The sequence below is a fragment of the Nomascus leucogenys genome, chromosome 9 (genome assembly GCF_006542625.1).
Source record: "Nomascus leucogenys isolate Asia chromosome 9, Asia_NLE_v1, whole genome shotgun sequence".
Taxonomy (NCBI): Eukaryota; Metazoa; Chordata; class Mammalia; order Primates; family Hylobatidae; genus Nomascus; species Nomascus leucogenys.
In genome coordinates this window covers 69,011,781-69,029,140 of record NC_044389.1, presented here as the reverse complement: position 1 = coordinate 69,029,140, position 17,360 = coordinate 69,011,781, and the positions used below count along the sequence as shown (strand labels likewise).

The following is a 17,360-nucleotide window of genomic DNA, read 5'->3' as shown; positions in this document are numbered from 1 at the left end:
ATACACAATGGAATATTGTTACAGCATAAAAGAGAATGAGATCCTGTCATTTACAACAACATGGACAGAACCGGAGGACATTATGCGAAGGGAAATAAGCCAAGCTTGAAAAGACAAATGTTGCATGTTCTCACTCATATGTGGGAACTAAAGAAATTGATCTCATGGAGATAGAGTGGAATGATGATTACCAAAGGCTGGGAAGGGTAGTGGAGAGGAAGGAGTAAAGAGGGAATAGTTAATGGGTACAGAAATACAATTAGATAGAAGCAATAAGATTTAGTGTTCAGTAGGATGATTCTAGTTGACAATAATTTACTGTATATTTTAAAATAACTAAAAGAGTGGAATTAGAATGTTCCTAACCCAAAGAAATGATAAATGCTTGAGATGTTGGATATCTCAATTACTCTGATTTAGTCATTACACATTGTATGCTTGTATTAAAATTTCACATGTACCCCATAAATATGTATAGCTGTCATGTATCCATAAAAATTAGATATTAAAAAAATTACACATAATACTATTCCTCAATCCAATAATTTCTTCTCTAGGTATTTTTCCTAAGAGAAATGAAAACATACTTATGCAAAAAGACAAGTTCATAAATGATCATAGCAGCATTATTACAATATCCAAAAAATAGAAACATCTCAACTATCCAAATGCAGAATCAATTAACAAACTATGGTACATTTTTGTCAGCAATAAAAAGGGACAGTTACTGATAAATACAGTAACATGGATGAATACTAAAGACATTTTGCTGAGCAAAAAAAGCCCAACAAAACAGAGTACAGGCCGGGCGCAGTGGCTCACGCTTGTAATCCCAGCACTTTGGGAGGCCGAGGCGGGCGGATCACGAGGTCAGGACGGTGAAACCCCCGTCTCTACTAAAAATACAAAAAAAAAAATTAGCCAGGCGTGGTGGCGGGCGCCTGTAGTCCCAGCTACTCGGACAGGCTGAGGCAGGAAAATGGCGTGAACCCGGGAGGCGGAGCTTGCAGTGAGCCGAGATTGCGCCACTGCACTCCAGCCTGGGCGACAGAGGGAGACTCCGTCTCAAAAAAAAAAAAAAAAAAAAAAAAACACAGAGTACATACTGTGTAATTTCACTTACATTAGTTCTAGGAGAATAACTAATTTATAATGAAAGAAGTTAGAACACTGTTTGGAGGGTGAGGAGTATTTTCCAAAAAAGGCACATGGGGTTTTCAGACTATTATCTGTTCATTGGAATGTGTGTTTCAGGGATATATGCATTTTTCAAAATTCATCCACCTGTATGCTTAAGAATGGTTCATTTTGCTGTGTAAATTAGACTTGAATCAAAACTATTTTGTTAAAAAATTAAAACATTAACAAAGTAGTGGTTACTGTCTGGCAAAAATTATACATAAAATCCCTGGACATGCAATAAAATAACATCACAGATTAAAATTTAAAGAGTAAATTGCTCCTTTTGTTTTGTTTTTTACTTACTGATTATATTTAGTATTTCTTTCCTATAGAGAATTTATTTTCAAATATAACAAAAAATCTAAAATGGGGAAAGTTCTAGAATTTATTAGTTCAGTAGTTTAATGGTTCCTTTTATCTTCCTGCTTTACAAACCTCAGCATTTCTCCTCAAGAGTATTTCCTATTAGTGGCTATTATGAGTGTTTAGTACATCATACCAAACGTGCATACACATCCATGCATACACAACAAGGCCCAGCAGAACACTGAAGGATCACTAATTCCTTGTATCACGTGGCCTTTTTTCTGTAAAATATTTCAGACATACCCAATAGTATATGTTTCATATGTTTAAATAATGTTTGATATGTTTCATAGGGTTTAAATAATGTAACAAACATGTGTGAACCCACTGCCCAGCTTCAAGAAGTAGACATAGCTAATGTCTTTGAAGCTCCCTGCATGCCCCTTACCAGTGGCACTCCTCATCTCCCCAGGATAATTATCTCATCTCTTGGATTTTGCTTTTTTTATTCCTTTGCTTTTAAAAAACAGTTTTATCATACTAAAGCAATATTCTTAAATAAGATATTGTTTAGTTGTGCATATTTTCAAAATTTCATAAATGGATTAAGTATCACATAACAAAAAAAAGAGATGTTGTCACATTTGACACTTGTTTCACTATTCAACTATTTCATTGCCATATGGTATTCCACTAAAGGAAAATACCACAATTTATTTATTCATTGTTCTTTCTATGAATATTTGTTTTTTTCCCACAGTTCATTTTTATTATTTATTGTGCTATTATAAAAATATTCTAATGAACTTTCTTGTACGTGTATACTGGTAGAAAAACATAAGAGTTTCTCTAGGAATATGTGTAGATGTGGAATTATTGTGTTGTAGGCTATGCAGAAGTTTGCTAAATAATGGTATTTTCCCTCTAAATTTAGTTGTTCCAATTGCCACACCTATTAGTGATGTACAAATATTCTCATCAACCTCCTTTCAAATACTGAATGTGTATTATACTCTTCAGCTTTTGACAATTTGAAGGATATGAAATAGCATCTCAATATGATTTTAAGGTACACATATATTTGTGAGTGCTCGTATTTTTATTTTTTCACGAAATTCTTCAATTTTGGGGGTTTTATTTATATATTGGTCCTTTGTCCTTTCTTCTTGATTTTTAAGGAACTTTTTGTAGATTCTCAATACATTTTTCACTGTTTATATGTATTTTGGTTTTTAGTACAAACATGTGGACTACTTTTTATACTAATTATCACACATTTTAATAAACAGATTATTAATTTTAATATTGTTTATTTTATTAATATATTTTTCAAAGCTTAGCATATATATTATTTATTTCACAGAAACCATCAACCATATTTTCTTCTATATTATTTAAAGTTTGGCCTTTCCTGAAGTTTCTGATCTGTCTGGAATTATTTTTTGTGTACAACATGAGGTAGGGATTGTCAAGAACGCTGGAGAGTCTGAGATGTTACCTTACTTGCAAGTTCATAAGTTAGCCTTTGACAGTTTTATGGATATTGGCAGAAGATACAGGACTCCTAGGTCAGATACAAGGGTCTTTATTACTCAGAGCAATAGCAGCAGTTAGAATGTCAGAGCTCATGCCAGTTCCTTGGGCCCCAGTTCCCATAGGATGATGTAAAGTTCAGGTGACCCCGGCACACACAGTTGCATTATTGAAGAGAAACCTCAAGCTAAAGGAACCCAAATCTTTTGTGATGGGCAGTAAACATGCCTGACCTTTGCCCCAGAGAGCCCGCCTCATAGTCATTAGATCTACCCTTTGCTCCAGAAGGAGACACTATCTCTATCTTTCAAGGCTGACTGCTATATAATCATCCTTAGCAAGATAGTCTGGAACAAACTAGTGTTTCTGTTTGCAAAACGTGGAAATATGAGAGGGCCATAGAGAATTGCCTTCCAACAGGAATCTACTTTCTCCCCATCCCGATATAATGACTAATTGGGGTGGATCAGCATGATTTAATGCATAGTTTCTTCCTTCCTCAGATGTCTGCAGTGCTTACCTTGACATAATCTAGGCAAACAGCCACTTGTTCTTCTTCAGGAATGTCTTATATATTCTTATCCTTTCAGTCTTCCTTAAATTTAAAAAACCTGCAGAAGTTCCAATGCAAAATATTTTTCCTTGCAATTCAGACCTTCCCTCTTAGATTATTTTGCTTCCTCCTAAAGTTTATTGAAAACTTCCTATAGTAAGCTTTATGCAGTGTCTCCAGTATGATTTCCCACTGTAGATAGGTCTAAATCTTGTTTCCTGTACTCTGCATGCTACCTTTTAATAACTGAAATTCTGAGTGGCTGGCAAGACGGCTGGCGAGATGGCTGGCAAATTGTCTCTGTTTGCAGATGACGTGATTGTATATTTAGAAAACCCCATTGTGTCAGCCCCAAATCTCCTTAACCTGATAAGCAACTTCAGCAAAGTCTCAGGATGCAAAATCAATGTGCAAAAATCACAAGCATTCCTATACACCAATAGTAGACAGAGAGCCAAATCATGAGTGAACTCCAATTCACAATTGCTACAAAGTGAACAAAATACCTAGGAAAACAACTTATAAGGGATATGAAGGACCTTGAAGAGCAAGGAGAACTATGAACCACTGCTCAAGGAAATAAGAGAGGACACAAACAAATGGAAAAGCATTCCATGCTCATGGATAGGAAGAATCAATATTGTGAAAATGGCCATACCGCCCAAAGTAATTTATAGATCAATGCTCTCCTCATCAAGCTACCAATGACTTTCTTCACAGAATTAGAAAAAACTACTTTAAATTTCATATGGAACCAAAAAAGAGCCCATATAGCCAAGACAATCCTAAGCAAAAAGAACAATGCTGGAGGCATCATGCTACATGATTTCAAACTGTACTACAAGGCTATAGTAACCAAAACAGCATGGTGCTGGTACCAAAACAAATATATAGACCAGTGGAACAGAACAGAGGCCTCAGAAATAATGCCCCACATCTACAACCATCTGATCTTCGACAAACCTGACAGAAACAAGCCATGAGGAAAGGATTCCCTATTTAATAAATGGTGTTAGGAAAACTGGCTAGCCATATGCAGAAAACTGAAACTGGACTCCTTCCTTACAACTTATACAAAAATTAGCTCGAGATGGATTACAGACTTAAACATAAGACCTAAAACCATAAAAACTCTAGAAGAAAACCTAGGCAATACTATTCAGGACATAGGCATGGGCAAAAACTTCATGACTAAAACACCAAACAGCAATGGCAACAAAAGCCAAAATTGACAAATGGGATCTAATTAGAGAGCTTCTGCACAGCAAAAGAAACTATCATCAGAGTGAACAGGCAACCTACAGAATGGGAGAAAATTTTTGCAATGTATCCATCTGACAAAGGGCTAATATCCAGAATCTATAAAGAACTTAAACAAATTTACAAGGAAAAAGCATACAACCCCATCAAAAAGTGAGTGAAGGATATGAACAGACACTTCTTAAAAGAAGACATTTATGCAGCCAACAAGCATATGAAAAAAAGCTCATCATCACTAGTCATTAGAGAAATGCAAATCAAAACCACAATGAGATAACATCTCATGCCAGTTAGAATGGCAATCATTAAAAAGTCAGGAAACAAAGATGCTGGAGAGGATGTGGAGAAATAGGAATGCTTTTACACTGTTGGTGTGAGTGTAAATTAGTGCAACCATTGTGGAAGACAGTGTGGCGATTCCTCAAGGATCTAGAACCAGAAATACCATTTGACCCAGCAATCCCATTACTGGGTATATACCCAAAGGATTATAAATCATTCTACTATAAAGACATATGCACATGTATGTTTATTGCATCACTGTTCACAATAGCAAAGACTTGCAACCAACCCAAAAGCTCATCAGTGATAGACTGGATGAAGAAAATGTGGCACATATACACCATGCAATACTATGCATCCATAAAGAGGATGAGTTCATGTCCTTTGCAGGGACACGGATGAAGCTGGAAACCATCATTCTCAGCAAACTAACACAGGAACCGAAAATCAAACACTGCATGTTCTCACTCATAAGTGGAAGTTGAACAATGAGAACACATGGACACAGGGAGGGGAACATCACACACACGGGCCTGTCAGGGTGGGGTCCTAGGGGAGGGATAGCATTCAGAGAAATATCTAACGTAGATGATGGGTTGATGGGTGCAGCAAACCACCATGGCACGTGTATACCTATGTAACAAACCTGCATGTTCTGCACATGTATCCCAGTACTTAGAGTATCATAAAAAAATACAAATAAAAAAAGAAGTAAAGTTCTAGTCATCAGACATCAGCAGATGGCCTATGACAAACAGTGGCCTCAGCTCATTTACTTCTCTGCATGTATCCTTTCACATTGTTTTCAACTTCTCAGAACATTTCATGCTTTTATTTTTGACAACTCAGCTATGCATTCTGAAAGATGTTTCGTGTATTTTATGTTAACATTTTTAGGGATTTTGCACTGATAGTGATTTTCAGGACATCTATCAATCCTTGCCAAAAACAGAAGTCGCATATTGATAGTGTTTTTAAATGGTTTAATCTGACAGTATTGTGCGTTTTGCACACAATAAACATTCAACAAAGTGTGTTTAATTGAACTGAAAAAAATTTATTTGGGTTTCTCTGATGTTCCTGTGTCATTCTCAAATAACTTAGTCCCTAATTTGGCATTACTACCATTAGATAACTTTTCCTCTTCTTAAAACTTTGCAACTTATAGAATATTTTGAACATACAGAAAATGATATAATTGAATTTTTGTACTTCCCACCAAGATTAAATTTATGTTATTATGGTGCCCAATACTTTTTACTCCACAATTATACATACTTAAAAGCAATATATAATCATTTTTGTATATTTTTTAATTTTAAAACTTCACACAAATATAGTATATTCTTTATATCTGTTACAAACTGCTTTTCTCCATCAATATCATGTTTGAAAAATTTATCTATACTGATACACTAAGCTGTAATATAATTACTCTGAGTCCTATATAGAATTCTATTATAAATTATATTTTATTTAATAGTGCTTTTATTCTACAATAAATATATATATCCTGTTGAGCATATGTTTGAGGGTTTTTTTTTTTTGTAAATTAAATGTTAAGAACTGAAAATACTTTATAACAGGATGTATTTCCCTTTAAATTATTAGGTATGTCCACTTTCTTATATCTAATTTTTATGAGTGTGATGGAATTGATCGTTATAAAAGATAGGACATTTTAACCTTATTTCATTATTAAATCCAATTTGTGAAAGGTATAGTACAGATCAAGATAAGGATTATGTTGGAGATACGTTGTGCATGGTACTTTGCACATAACTCAAATTATGCCAAAATCTATATTGTTATACAATGAAAAATTAGTGATTTGAAAATTTATGCTCCATTTCTTTTTCCTCTAGGTATTTATGAGCCTTCATTTCTTATATTACTGCAGTGAACCAACATTGGATGTGAAAATTGCCTTTTGTCAGGTGTGTGTTCCTTACAGGTAAAACAAGGTACAGTATATTCCCTTGTATTTCTACTTTGACATACCATTTGCATACATTCCACACCAAAGTCAGTATTTATATCATATTAAAAGTAGTTTAGAATTAGGAGCTGGCAAGATGGCCGAATAGAAACAGCCCCAGTCTCCAGCTCCCAGCGAAATCAACACAGAAGACGAGTGATTTCTGCATTTCCACCTGAGATAACTGGTTCATCTCACTGGGAATGGTTAGACAGTGAGTGCAGCCCACAGAGGGCAAGCTGAAGCAGGGTGGGGCATTGCCTCACCCAGGAAGCGCAAGGGGTCAGGGAACTCCTTCCCCTAGCCAAGGGAAGCCATGAGGGACTGTGCCGTGAGGAACGGTGCACTCTGCCCAGACGCTACGCTTTTTCCATGGTCTTCGCAACCTGCAGATTCCCTCAGGTGTCTACACCACAAGGGTCCTGGGTTTCAAGCACAAAATGGGGCGGCTGTTTGGGCAGACACCAAGCTAGCTACAAGATATTCTTTTCATACCCAGTACTGCCTGGAACACCAGTGAGACAGAACCATTCACCGCCCCCCCCCCCCCGGAAATGGGGCTGAAGCCGGGGAGCCAAGTCATCTAGCTTAGGGGATCCCACCCCCATGGAGCCCAGCAAGCTAAGATCTACTGGCTTGAAAATTCTCACTGACAGCACAGCAGTATGAAGTCGACTTGGGATGCTCAATCTTGGTGGGGGGAGGGGCGTCTGCCATTACTGAGGCTTGAATAGACGGTTTTCCCCTCGCAGTGTAAACAAAGCTGCTGGAAAGTTCGAACTGGGCAGAGGCCACCACAGCTCAGCAAAGCTGGTATAGCCAGATTGCCTCTCTAGATTCCGCCTCTCTGGGCAGGGCATCTCTGAAAGAAAGGCAGCAGCCTTGGTCAGGGACTTATAGATGAAACTCCTATCTCCCTGGGACAGAGTACCTGGGTGAAGGGGCAGCTGTGGGCACAGCTTCAGCAGACTTACACGTTCCTGCCTGCCAGCTCTGAAGGGAGCAGCAGATCTCCCAGCACAGCAATCGAGCTCTGCTAAGGGACAGACTATCTCCTTAAGTGGGTCCCTGACCCCACACCTCCCAGCAAGGGTCGACAGACACCTCATACAGGAGAGCTCCAGCTGGCATCTGGCGGGTGCCCCTCTGAAAAAAGCTTCCAGAGGAAGGAACAGATGCAATCTTTGCTATTCTGCAGTCTCTGCTGGTGATACTCAGGCAAACAGGATCTGGAGTGGACCTCCAGCAAACTCCAGCAGAGCTGCAGCAGAGGGGCCCGTTAGAAGGAAAACTAACAAACTGAAAGGAATAGCATCAACATCAACAAAAAGGAGATTCACACAAAAACCCCATCTGAAGGTCATCAGCATCAAAAACCAAAGGCAGATAAATCCACAAAGATGTGGAAAAACCAGCGCAAAAAGGCTGAAAATTCCAAAAACCAGAATGCCTCTTCTCCTCCAAAGGATCACAACTCCTCAACAGCAAGGGAACAAAGCTGGATGGAGAATGAGTTTGACGAATTGACAGAAGTAGGCTTCAGAAGGTGGGTAAAAACAAACTCCTCCAAGCTAAAGGAGCATGTTCTAACTCAATGCAAGGAAGTCAAGAACCTTGAAAAAAAGTTAAAGGAATTCCTAACTAGAATAACCAGTTTAGAGAAGAACATAAATGACCTGATGGAGCTGAAACACACAGCATGAGAAATTCGTGAAGCATACACAAATATCAATAGCCAAATCGATGTGGAAGAAAGGATATCAGAGATTGAAGATCAACTTAATGAAATAAAGTGTGAAGACAAGATTAGAGAAAAAAGAATGAAAAAGAATGAACAAAGCCACCAAGAAATATGGGACTATGTGAAAAGGCCAAACCTATGTTTGATTGGTGTACCTGAAAGTAACAGGGAGAATGGAACCAAGTTGAAAACACTCTTTAGGATATTATCCAGGAGAACTTCCCCAACCTAGAAAGAGAGGCCAACATTCATATCCAGGAAATACAGAAAACACCACAAAGATACTCCTTGAGAAGACCAACCACAAGATATATAATCGTCAGATTCACCAAGGTTGAAATGAAGGAAAAAATGGTAAGGACAGCCAGAGAGAAAGGTTGGGTTACCCATAAAGGGAAGCCGATCAGACTAACAGCAAATATTTCTGCAGAAACCCTACAAGCCAGAAGAGAGTAGGGGGCAATATTCAACATTCTTAAAGAAAAGAATTTTCAACCCAGAATTTCATATCCAGCCAAATTAAGCTTCATAAGTGAAGGAGAAATGAAATCCTTTACAGACAAGCAAATGCTGAGAGATTCTGTCACCACCAGGCCTGCCTTACAAGAGCTCCTGAAAGGAGCACTAAATATGGAAAGGAACAATTGGTACCAGCCACTTAAAAAGCATACCAAATTGTAAAGACCATCGACACTATGAAGAAACTGCATCAACTAATGGGCAAAATAACCAGCTGACATCATAATGACCAGATCAAATTCACACATAACAATATTACCTTAAAGGTAAACAGGCTAAATGCCCCAATCAAAAGACACAGACTGGCAAATTGGATAGAGTCAAAATTGGATACAGTCAAGACCCATTGGTGTGCTGTATTCAGGAGACCCATCTCACATGCAAAGACACACATAGGCTCAAAATAATGGGATGGAGGAATAGTTACCAAACAAATAGAAAGAAAAAAAAAAAAGCACGGGTTGTAATCCTAGTCTCTGATAAAGATCAAAAAAGACAAAGAAAGGCATTACATAAAGGTAAAGGGGTCAATGCAACAAGAAGAGCTAACTATCTTAAATTTATACGCACCCAGTACAGGAGCACCTAGATTCATAAGGCGAGTTCTTAGAGACCTACAAAGAGGCTTAGACTCTCGCACAATAATAGTGGGAGAATTTGACACCCCATTGTCAATATCAGACAGATCAATCAGGCAGAAAATTAACAAGGATATTCAGGACTTGAATGCAGCTCTGGACTAAGTAGACCTAATAGGCATCTACAGAACTTTCCACCCCAAATCAGCAGAATATACATCCTCAGCACCACATAGCACTTATTCTAAAATTGACCACATAATTGGAAGTAAAACACTCCTCAGCAGATGCAAAAGAATCGAAATCATAACAAACAGTCTTTCAGACCACATTGCAATCAAATTAGAATGCAGGATTAAAAAACTCACTCAAAACCACAGAACTATGTAGATACTAAACTAGCTGCTCCTAAGTGACTACTGGGTAAATAACAAAATTAAGGCAGAAATAAATCAGTTATTTGAAATTGAGGAGAACAAAGACACAATATACCAGAATCTCTGGGAGACAGCTAAAGCAGTGGTTAGAGGGAAATTTATAGCACTAAATGCCCACAGGAGAAAGTGAAAAAGATCTAAAATCGGCATCCTAACATCATAATTAAAAGAACTAGAGAAGCAAGAGTAAACAATTTCAAAAGATAGCAGAGGACAAGAAATAACTAAGATCAGAGCAGAACTGAAGGATAGATACACGAAAAACCCTTCAAAAAATCATGGAATCCAGGAGCTGGTTTTTTTGAAAAGGTTAACAAATTAGATAGACTGCTAGCCAGACTAATAAAGAGGAAAAGAAAGAACAATCAAATAGACACGATAAAAAATGAAGAAGGGGATATCACCACTGATCCCACAGAAATAGAAACTACCTTCAGAGAATACTATAAACACCTCTATGCAAATAAACTTGAAAATCTAGAAAAAAATGGTTAAATTCCTGGACACATACACCCTCCCAAGACTAAACCAGGAAGAAGTCGAATCCCTGAATAGACCAATAACAAGTGCTGAAATTGAGGCAGTAATTAATAGCCTACCAACCAAAAAAAGCCCAGGACCAGACAGATTGACAGCTGAATTCTACCAGAGGTACAGAGGAGCTGGTATCATTCCTTCTGAAACTATTCCAGACAATAGAAAAAGAGGGACTCCTTCCTACTCATTTTATGAGGCCAGCATCATACTGATACCAAAACCTGGCAGAGACACAGCATAAAAAGAAAATTTCAGGGCAGTATCCCTGATGAACATCAATGTAACAATCTTCAATAAAATACTGGCAAACCGAATCCAGCAGCACATCAAAAAGCTTATCCACCATGACCAAGTTGGCTTCATCCCTGGGATGCAAGGGTGGTTCAACGTATGCAAATCAATAAATGTAATCCATCACAGAAACAGAACCAATGACAAAAACCACATGATTATCTCAATAGATGCAGAAAAGGCCTTCGATAAAATTCAACACCATTCATGCTAAAAACTGTCAATAAACTAGGCACTGATGGAACGTATCTCAAAATAATAAGAGCTATTTATGACAGTTCCACAGCCAGTATCATACTGAATGGGAAAAGCTGCAATAATTCCCTTTGAAAACCAGCAGAAGACAAGGATGCCCTCTCTCACCACTCCTATTCAACAGAGTATTGGAAGTTCTGACCAGGGCAATCAGGCAAGAGAAAGAAATAAAGTGTATTCAAATAAGAAGAGAAGAAGTCAAATTTTCTCTGTTTGCAGATGGCATGATTGTATATTTAGAAAACCCCATCGTCTCAGTACAAAATCTCCTTAAGCTGATGAGCAAATTCAGCAAAGTCTCAAGATACAAAGTCAATGTGTAAATATCACAAGCATTTCTATATACCAATAATAGACAGAGAGCCAAATCATGAGTGAACTCCCATTCACGATTGCTACAAAGAGAATAAAATACCTAGGAATACAATTAAAAGGTATGCAAATGACCTCTTCAAGGAGTACTACAAAACATGGCTGAAGGAAATAAGAGAGGACACAAACAAATGGAAAAACAAAACATTCCATGCTCATGGATAGGAAGAATCAATATTGTGAAAATGGCCATACTGCCCAAAGTAATTTATAGATTCAATGCTATTCCCATCAAGCTACCTTTGACATTCTTCAAAGAGTTAGAAAAAACTACTTTAAATTTCATATGGAACCAAAAAAGAGCCCGTAAAGCCAAGACAATCCTAAGCAAAAAGAACAACACTGGAAGCATCACGCTACCTGACTTCAAACTATACTACAAGGCTACAGTAACCAAAACAGCATGGTGCTGGTGCCAAAACAAATATATAGACCAATGGAACAGAAGAGAGGCCTCAGAAATAATGTCCCATATCTACAACCATCTGATCTTCAACAAAAATAAGCCATGGGGAAAGGATTCCCTATTTAATTAATGGTGTTGGGAAAACTGGCTAGCCATATGCAGAAAACTGAAACTGGACCCCTTCCTTACACCTTATACAAAGATTAACTCAAGATGGATTAAAGACTTAAATGTAAGACCTAAAACCATAAAAACTGTAGAAGAAAACCTAGGTAATATCATTCAGGACATAGGCGTGGGCAAAGACTTCATGACTAAAACACCAAAAGCAATGGCAACAAAAGCCAAAATTGACAAATAGGATCTAGTTAAACTAGAGAGCTTCTGTACAGCAAAAGAAATTATCACCAGAGTGAACAGGCAACCCACAGAATGGGGGAACATTTTTGCAATGTATCCATCTGACAAAGGGCTAATGTCCAGAATCTATAAAGAACTTAAATTTATGAGAAAATAACAAACAACCCCATCAAAAAATGGGCAAATGATATGAACAGTCACTTCTCAAAAGAAGACATTTTTGCGGACAACAAACATATGAAAAAAAGCCCTTCATCACTGGTCATTGGAGAAATGCAAATCAAAACCACAATGAGATAACATCTCATGCCAGTTAGAATGGTGAGCATTAAAAAGTTAGGAAACAACATGCTGGAGAGGATGTGGAGAAATAGGAAAGCTTTTACACTGTTGGTGGGAGTGTAAATTAGGTCAACCATTGTGGAAGACAGTGTGGTGATTCCTCAAGGATCTAGAACCAGAAACACCATTTGACCCAGCAATCCCATTACTGGGTATATATCCAAAGGATTCTAATCATTCAACTATAAAGACACATGCACAGGTATGTTTATAGCAGCACTGTTCACAATAGCAAGACTTGCAACCAAACCAAATGCCCATCAGTAATAGACTGGATAAAGAAAATATGCCACATACACACCATGGAATACTATGCAGCCATAAAAAGGATGAGTTCATGTCTTTTGCAGGGACACGGATGAAGCTGGAAACCATCATTCTTAGCAAACTAACAGGAACAGAAAGCCAAACACCCCATGTTCTCACTCACATGTGGGAGCTGAACAATGAGAACACATGGACACAGGGAGGGGAATATCACACACCAGGGCATGTCCAGAGGGATAGAATTAGGAGAAACACCTAACGCAGATGACGGATTGATGGGTGCAGCAAACCACCATGGCACATGTATACCTATGTAACAAACCTTCATGTTCTGCACATGTATCTCAGAACTTAAAGTATAATTTTTTTTAAAAAGTAGTTTAGGAAATGGAAGTGAATAGGTGTTTTGTTTCTAATTCATTTAAGTTAGAATGGGAATAAAGGTAATTTTTTCTAGTTTTATTATAAAGCGATTTCTTCTTTGATTATATTTACACTTAAAGATTTTAGTATTTGTTTTCAAATCCTTGAAATGGGGCTTTAACCATAAAAATAGCTTCATTCTGTACAGTAGTCCCCCCTTATCTGTGGTTTCAGTTTCCACAGCTTCAGTCACCCACTGTTAACTGTGGTCCTCAAAATATTAAATTGAAAATTCCAACTCATGAGTTTTAGATTGCACGCTGTGCTGAGTAGTGTGAAGAAATCTTGTGCCATCTTGCTCCATCCCACTTAGGTTGTGCAGCACGTCCATATAATGCCACCTGCCAGTGAATTACATAACAACCATCTCTGTTATCAGATTGACTGTTGTGGTATCACAGTGCTCGTGTTCAAGTAACTTTTATTTTACTTAATTGTTCTATTTTTATTAGTTATTATTGTTAATATCTTACTGTGCCTAACTTATAAATTAAACTTTATCATAGGTATATATGTATAGGGTTCAGTGCTATCTGTGGCTTCAGGCATCCACTGGGGGTCTTAAAATGTATTCTCTGAATATAAGGGGAGACTACTGTATTATTATTTCTCATCATAAGAACTGATTAGCCTCAAATAGAGTATCTCTAAACCCACTATAATAATATACAGGTGGTACTCAGTTTGTTTTCTGATGCCTAATTCTAACCAGTACTTATAATAGTAAAAATGTTAACCAACAGTAATGACAAACAACGGTATATTTAACCTAGAAGGGAAAGTAAGAAGGTGGCAACAACGTTTGGTAGTGTGCATGGACTAGATAAGAGTTGACTCCTTTGTATTTATGAGAACCCTATCTTTAAGGAGAAGGCTCCCTAGGGCACCTACATAAACTTCAAGTATGTTTAAAACAGTTCTAACTTAACCCTGTTGTCATATATAATTGATAGTGCTCTCTTTTACTCTCAAGAATTGTTCTAGTTTTGGCAAAAAATTGTATGTTACCTTATTCATACTTAAGCAAAGAGCTTCCCTTCAGTTTTTCAGTATGATTATCATTGCACCTTCTCTTTGAGCTGTGTTTTAAATAGAGAATGACATGCATCATTGAAACAAGATTTTTAAAATAACTCTTTTGCTTTATTTTATTGCAATCCTTCTTGATTCTAGAATTAATATTTGCTTATTATAGAAAATATAGAAAAGCATAAAGGGAAACAAAACATTGTTTTTGCACATACTCTCTGTAACTACTGTATGTACTTTCCTTGAGCATAGATTTTCTATGAGAAAGTAAAATGTGTTGCCTGCAATGAATAAGATTTACTGATCTCTCTCATATCCCTAACCTGTAATTGTTGCAGTTTCTGAAATCTCAGGCCATTAGACAACTTCTCTAATAAGAACTCCAGTGCTAGACAGCCTTGGTTAGAAATTCCATTTCTATCCCTTATTAGCCATTTACTTGTGACCTTGGGCAAGTTACTTGATCTCTATGTGCTTCAGTTTATTTATTTATAAAAAGAGGAAATAATAACACCTACATTTTAGGCTTGGTATGAGAATTAAATGAGTTTATACTTGCAAAGCACTGAGAGCAGTACTAGAACATGTGTTCGTTAAATAGATGATTAAATTTTAAATAAATTTACACTCACTCTCTGGTGCTCCCACCGAGTCCCAGTGCTTTAAATATTATCATTATCATGAATATCACACAGTTTTATCTCCAACCCAAACATTTTCCTGGGACTGGACTCATATTCAACTGTCTGTTCTACATCTCCACTTAGATGTCAAATAGGCATATCAGACTGTACGCATTCCAAAGCAACACCTCATATATCCTCTAAAATTACTCTTCCCATTGTCTACTCCAGTTCAGTAACTGATAACTTCACTCTTCCACTTATAATAAAATCTTTGGAATCATCTTTTGGGTCACACTCCATATTCAAGCTGTCAGCAAATTCTGTTGACTCTATAATTAAAACATAACTGGAATCTCACTGATTCTCACTATTTCTCCACTACCACCCTGAAAGATACCCTTATCTCTTGCTTAAATTATTGTAAGAGCTTCTACTTTTGCCCACCCCCAAGTGGTTTACTCTTAAAACATTACAAAGAATTGTCTTTGAAAAATATAAGTGAGATCATGTCACTCCCTGACTAAAACTAAAACAAAAGAGAAAGACCTTTCAATGTCTTCCCATCTCACTCAGCAAAAATTAAAATCCTTACAATAAATCCCCAAGCCTTTATTATCTAGCCCCCTAGAAACCTCTATCCCAAAATGTTCTTCTGTTATCTACTTGGGCCATTCCTTAACCATCTTCAGGGCTTCCCTGAAATGTCATTTTTAAGCAAATCTTTCCTGACAATCCTTTAAAAAATTGTCCTAACTACCTGACTGCGTACCCAACTTCCCTGCCTCCATAATACATCAGTATCTAACGTTCTATATATGTTGCTGGTCTGGAATTTTGCATCTCTCTCTCCACTTGAATGCATTTTGCACATGAACCAGATTTTTTTCAGTGTCTTGCTGGGGCCAGTTCACACAGGCTCACAAGAGCTGAATATGCACAACTTTCCAACTCAAAGTTTAATGATGCCAAATTGGTAACTTAAAATCTGTCATGATCGGAGTATTTATGTTACAGAAATGTGTAAATACTGCAAATAGGCGCCCTTCCCATTTTTTCTCCTCCCCAGCCAGTTGTTGAACATTAACCAGCACACCATTGGAATTGTCTCCTGTTCACTGCTGTACTGCAGAACTCACAATAGTATCTGACATAGGGTCGGTGTATTAGGCAGTTCTTGTGATGCTATAAAGAAATACTTGAGGCTGGGTAACTTATAGAGAAAAGAGGTATAACTGGCTCATGGTTCTGCAGACAGTACAAGAAATGTGGCGCAGGCATCTGCTTCTGGTGAGGGACTCAGGAAGCTTACAATTATGGTAGAAAGCAAGGGAGGAGCAGGCATCTCACACGGCCAGAGTGGGAGCAAGAGAGAAAGCAGGAAAGGTGCTACACACTTCTAAGCAACCAGATCTCACGAGAACTCACTCACTATAGTGAGGCCACCACCAAGACACAAGGGATCCGCCTCCACGACCCAAACACCTCCCACCAGGCCCCACCTCCGGCACTGGGGATTACATTTTAACATGAGATTTGAAGGGGACAAATATCCAAACCATATCGGTAGGCTCTCATCAAACATTTGCAGAATGAATAAATGAATCATACATGTTTTGTTTATGTAATCAGTTGCAACAGTGATCCTGGTGTGGTGTAAAATGAGTAGCCCTGAATTTTTAGGTTAAATATCTGGGCCCTAGCACTTGCAAGCTGTATGATTGTGAGCTATGTCCTTAGCCTTCATTATCCTAGCCATTTACTTGCCATTAACACTTAAAAAACATACCAACTGACCTAAAACCGTAAAAACCCTAGAAGAAAACCTAGGCAATACCATTCAGGACATAGATGTGGGCAAGGACTTCATTTCTAAAACACCAAAAGCAATGGCAACAAAAGCCAAAATTGACAAATGGGATCTAATTAAACTAAAGAGCTTCTGCACAGCAAAAGAAACTACCATCAGATTGAACAGGCAACCTACAGAGTGGGAAAAAATTTTTGCAATTTTCATCTCACAAAGGGCTAATATCCAGAATCTACAATGAACTCAAACAAATTTACAAGAAAAAAACAAACAACC

At 37.6% G+C, this 17,360-nt stretch overlaps 1 protein-coding gene across 7 annotated transcripts in view; it reads left to right on the top strand.

The window, feature by feature from the left end:
• MAPK10 (mitogen-activated protein kinase 10) overlaps nucleotides 1-17,360 on the top strand; it is a 328,152-nt gene that overhangs the window by 156,049 nt on the left and 154,743 nt on the right. For 4 of the 7 annotated variants that reach the window (XM_030819097.1, XM_003265855.3, XM_030819096.1 and 1 more), the window contains exon 3: nucleotides 6,982-7,053. In XM_030819097.1, the coding sequence (XP_030674957.1) occupies nucleotides 6,988-7,053 (66 nt within the window). In that variant the 5' untranslated portion in view covers nucleotides 6,982-6,987. Of the gene's footprint in view, nucleotides 1-6,981; nucleotides 7,081-17,360 lie in introns of all 7 variants that reach the window. The other 3 variants (XM_003265854.3, XM_003265856.4, XM_030819094.1) reach the window with 1 other exon arrangement.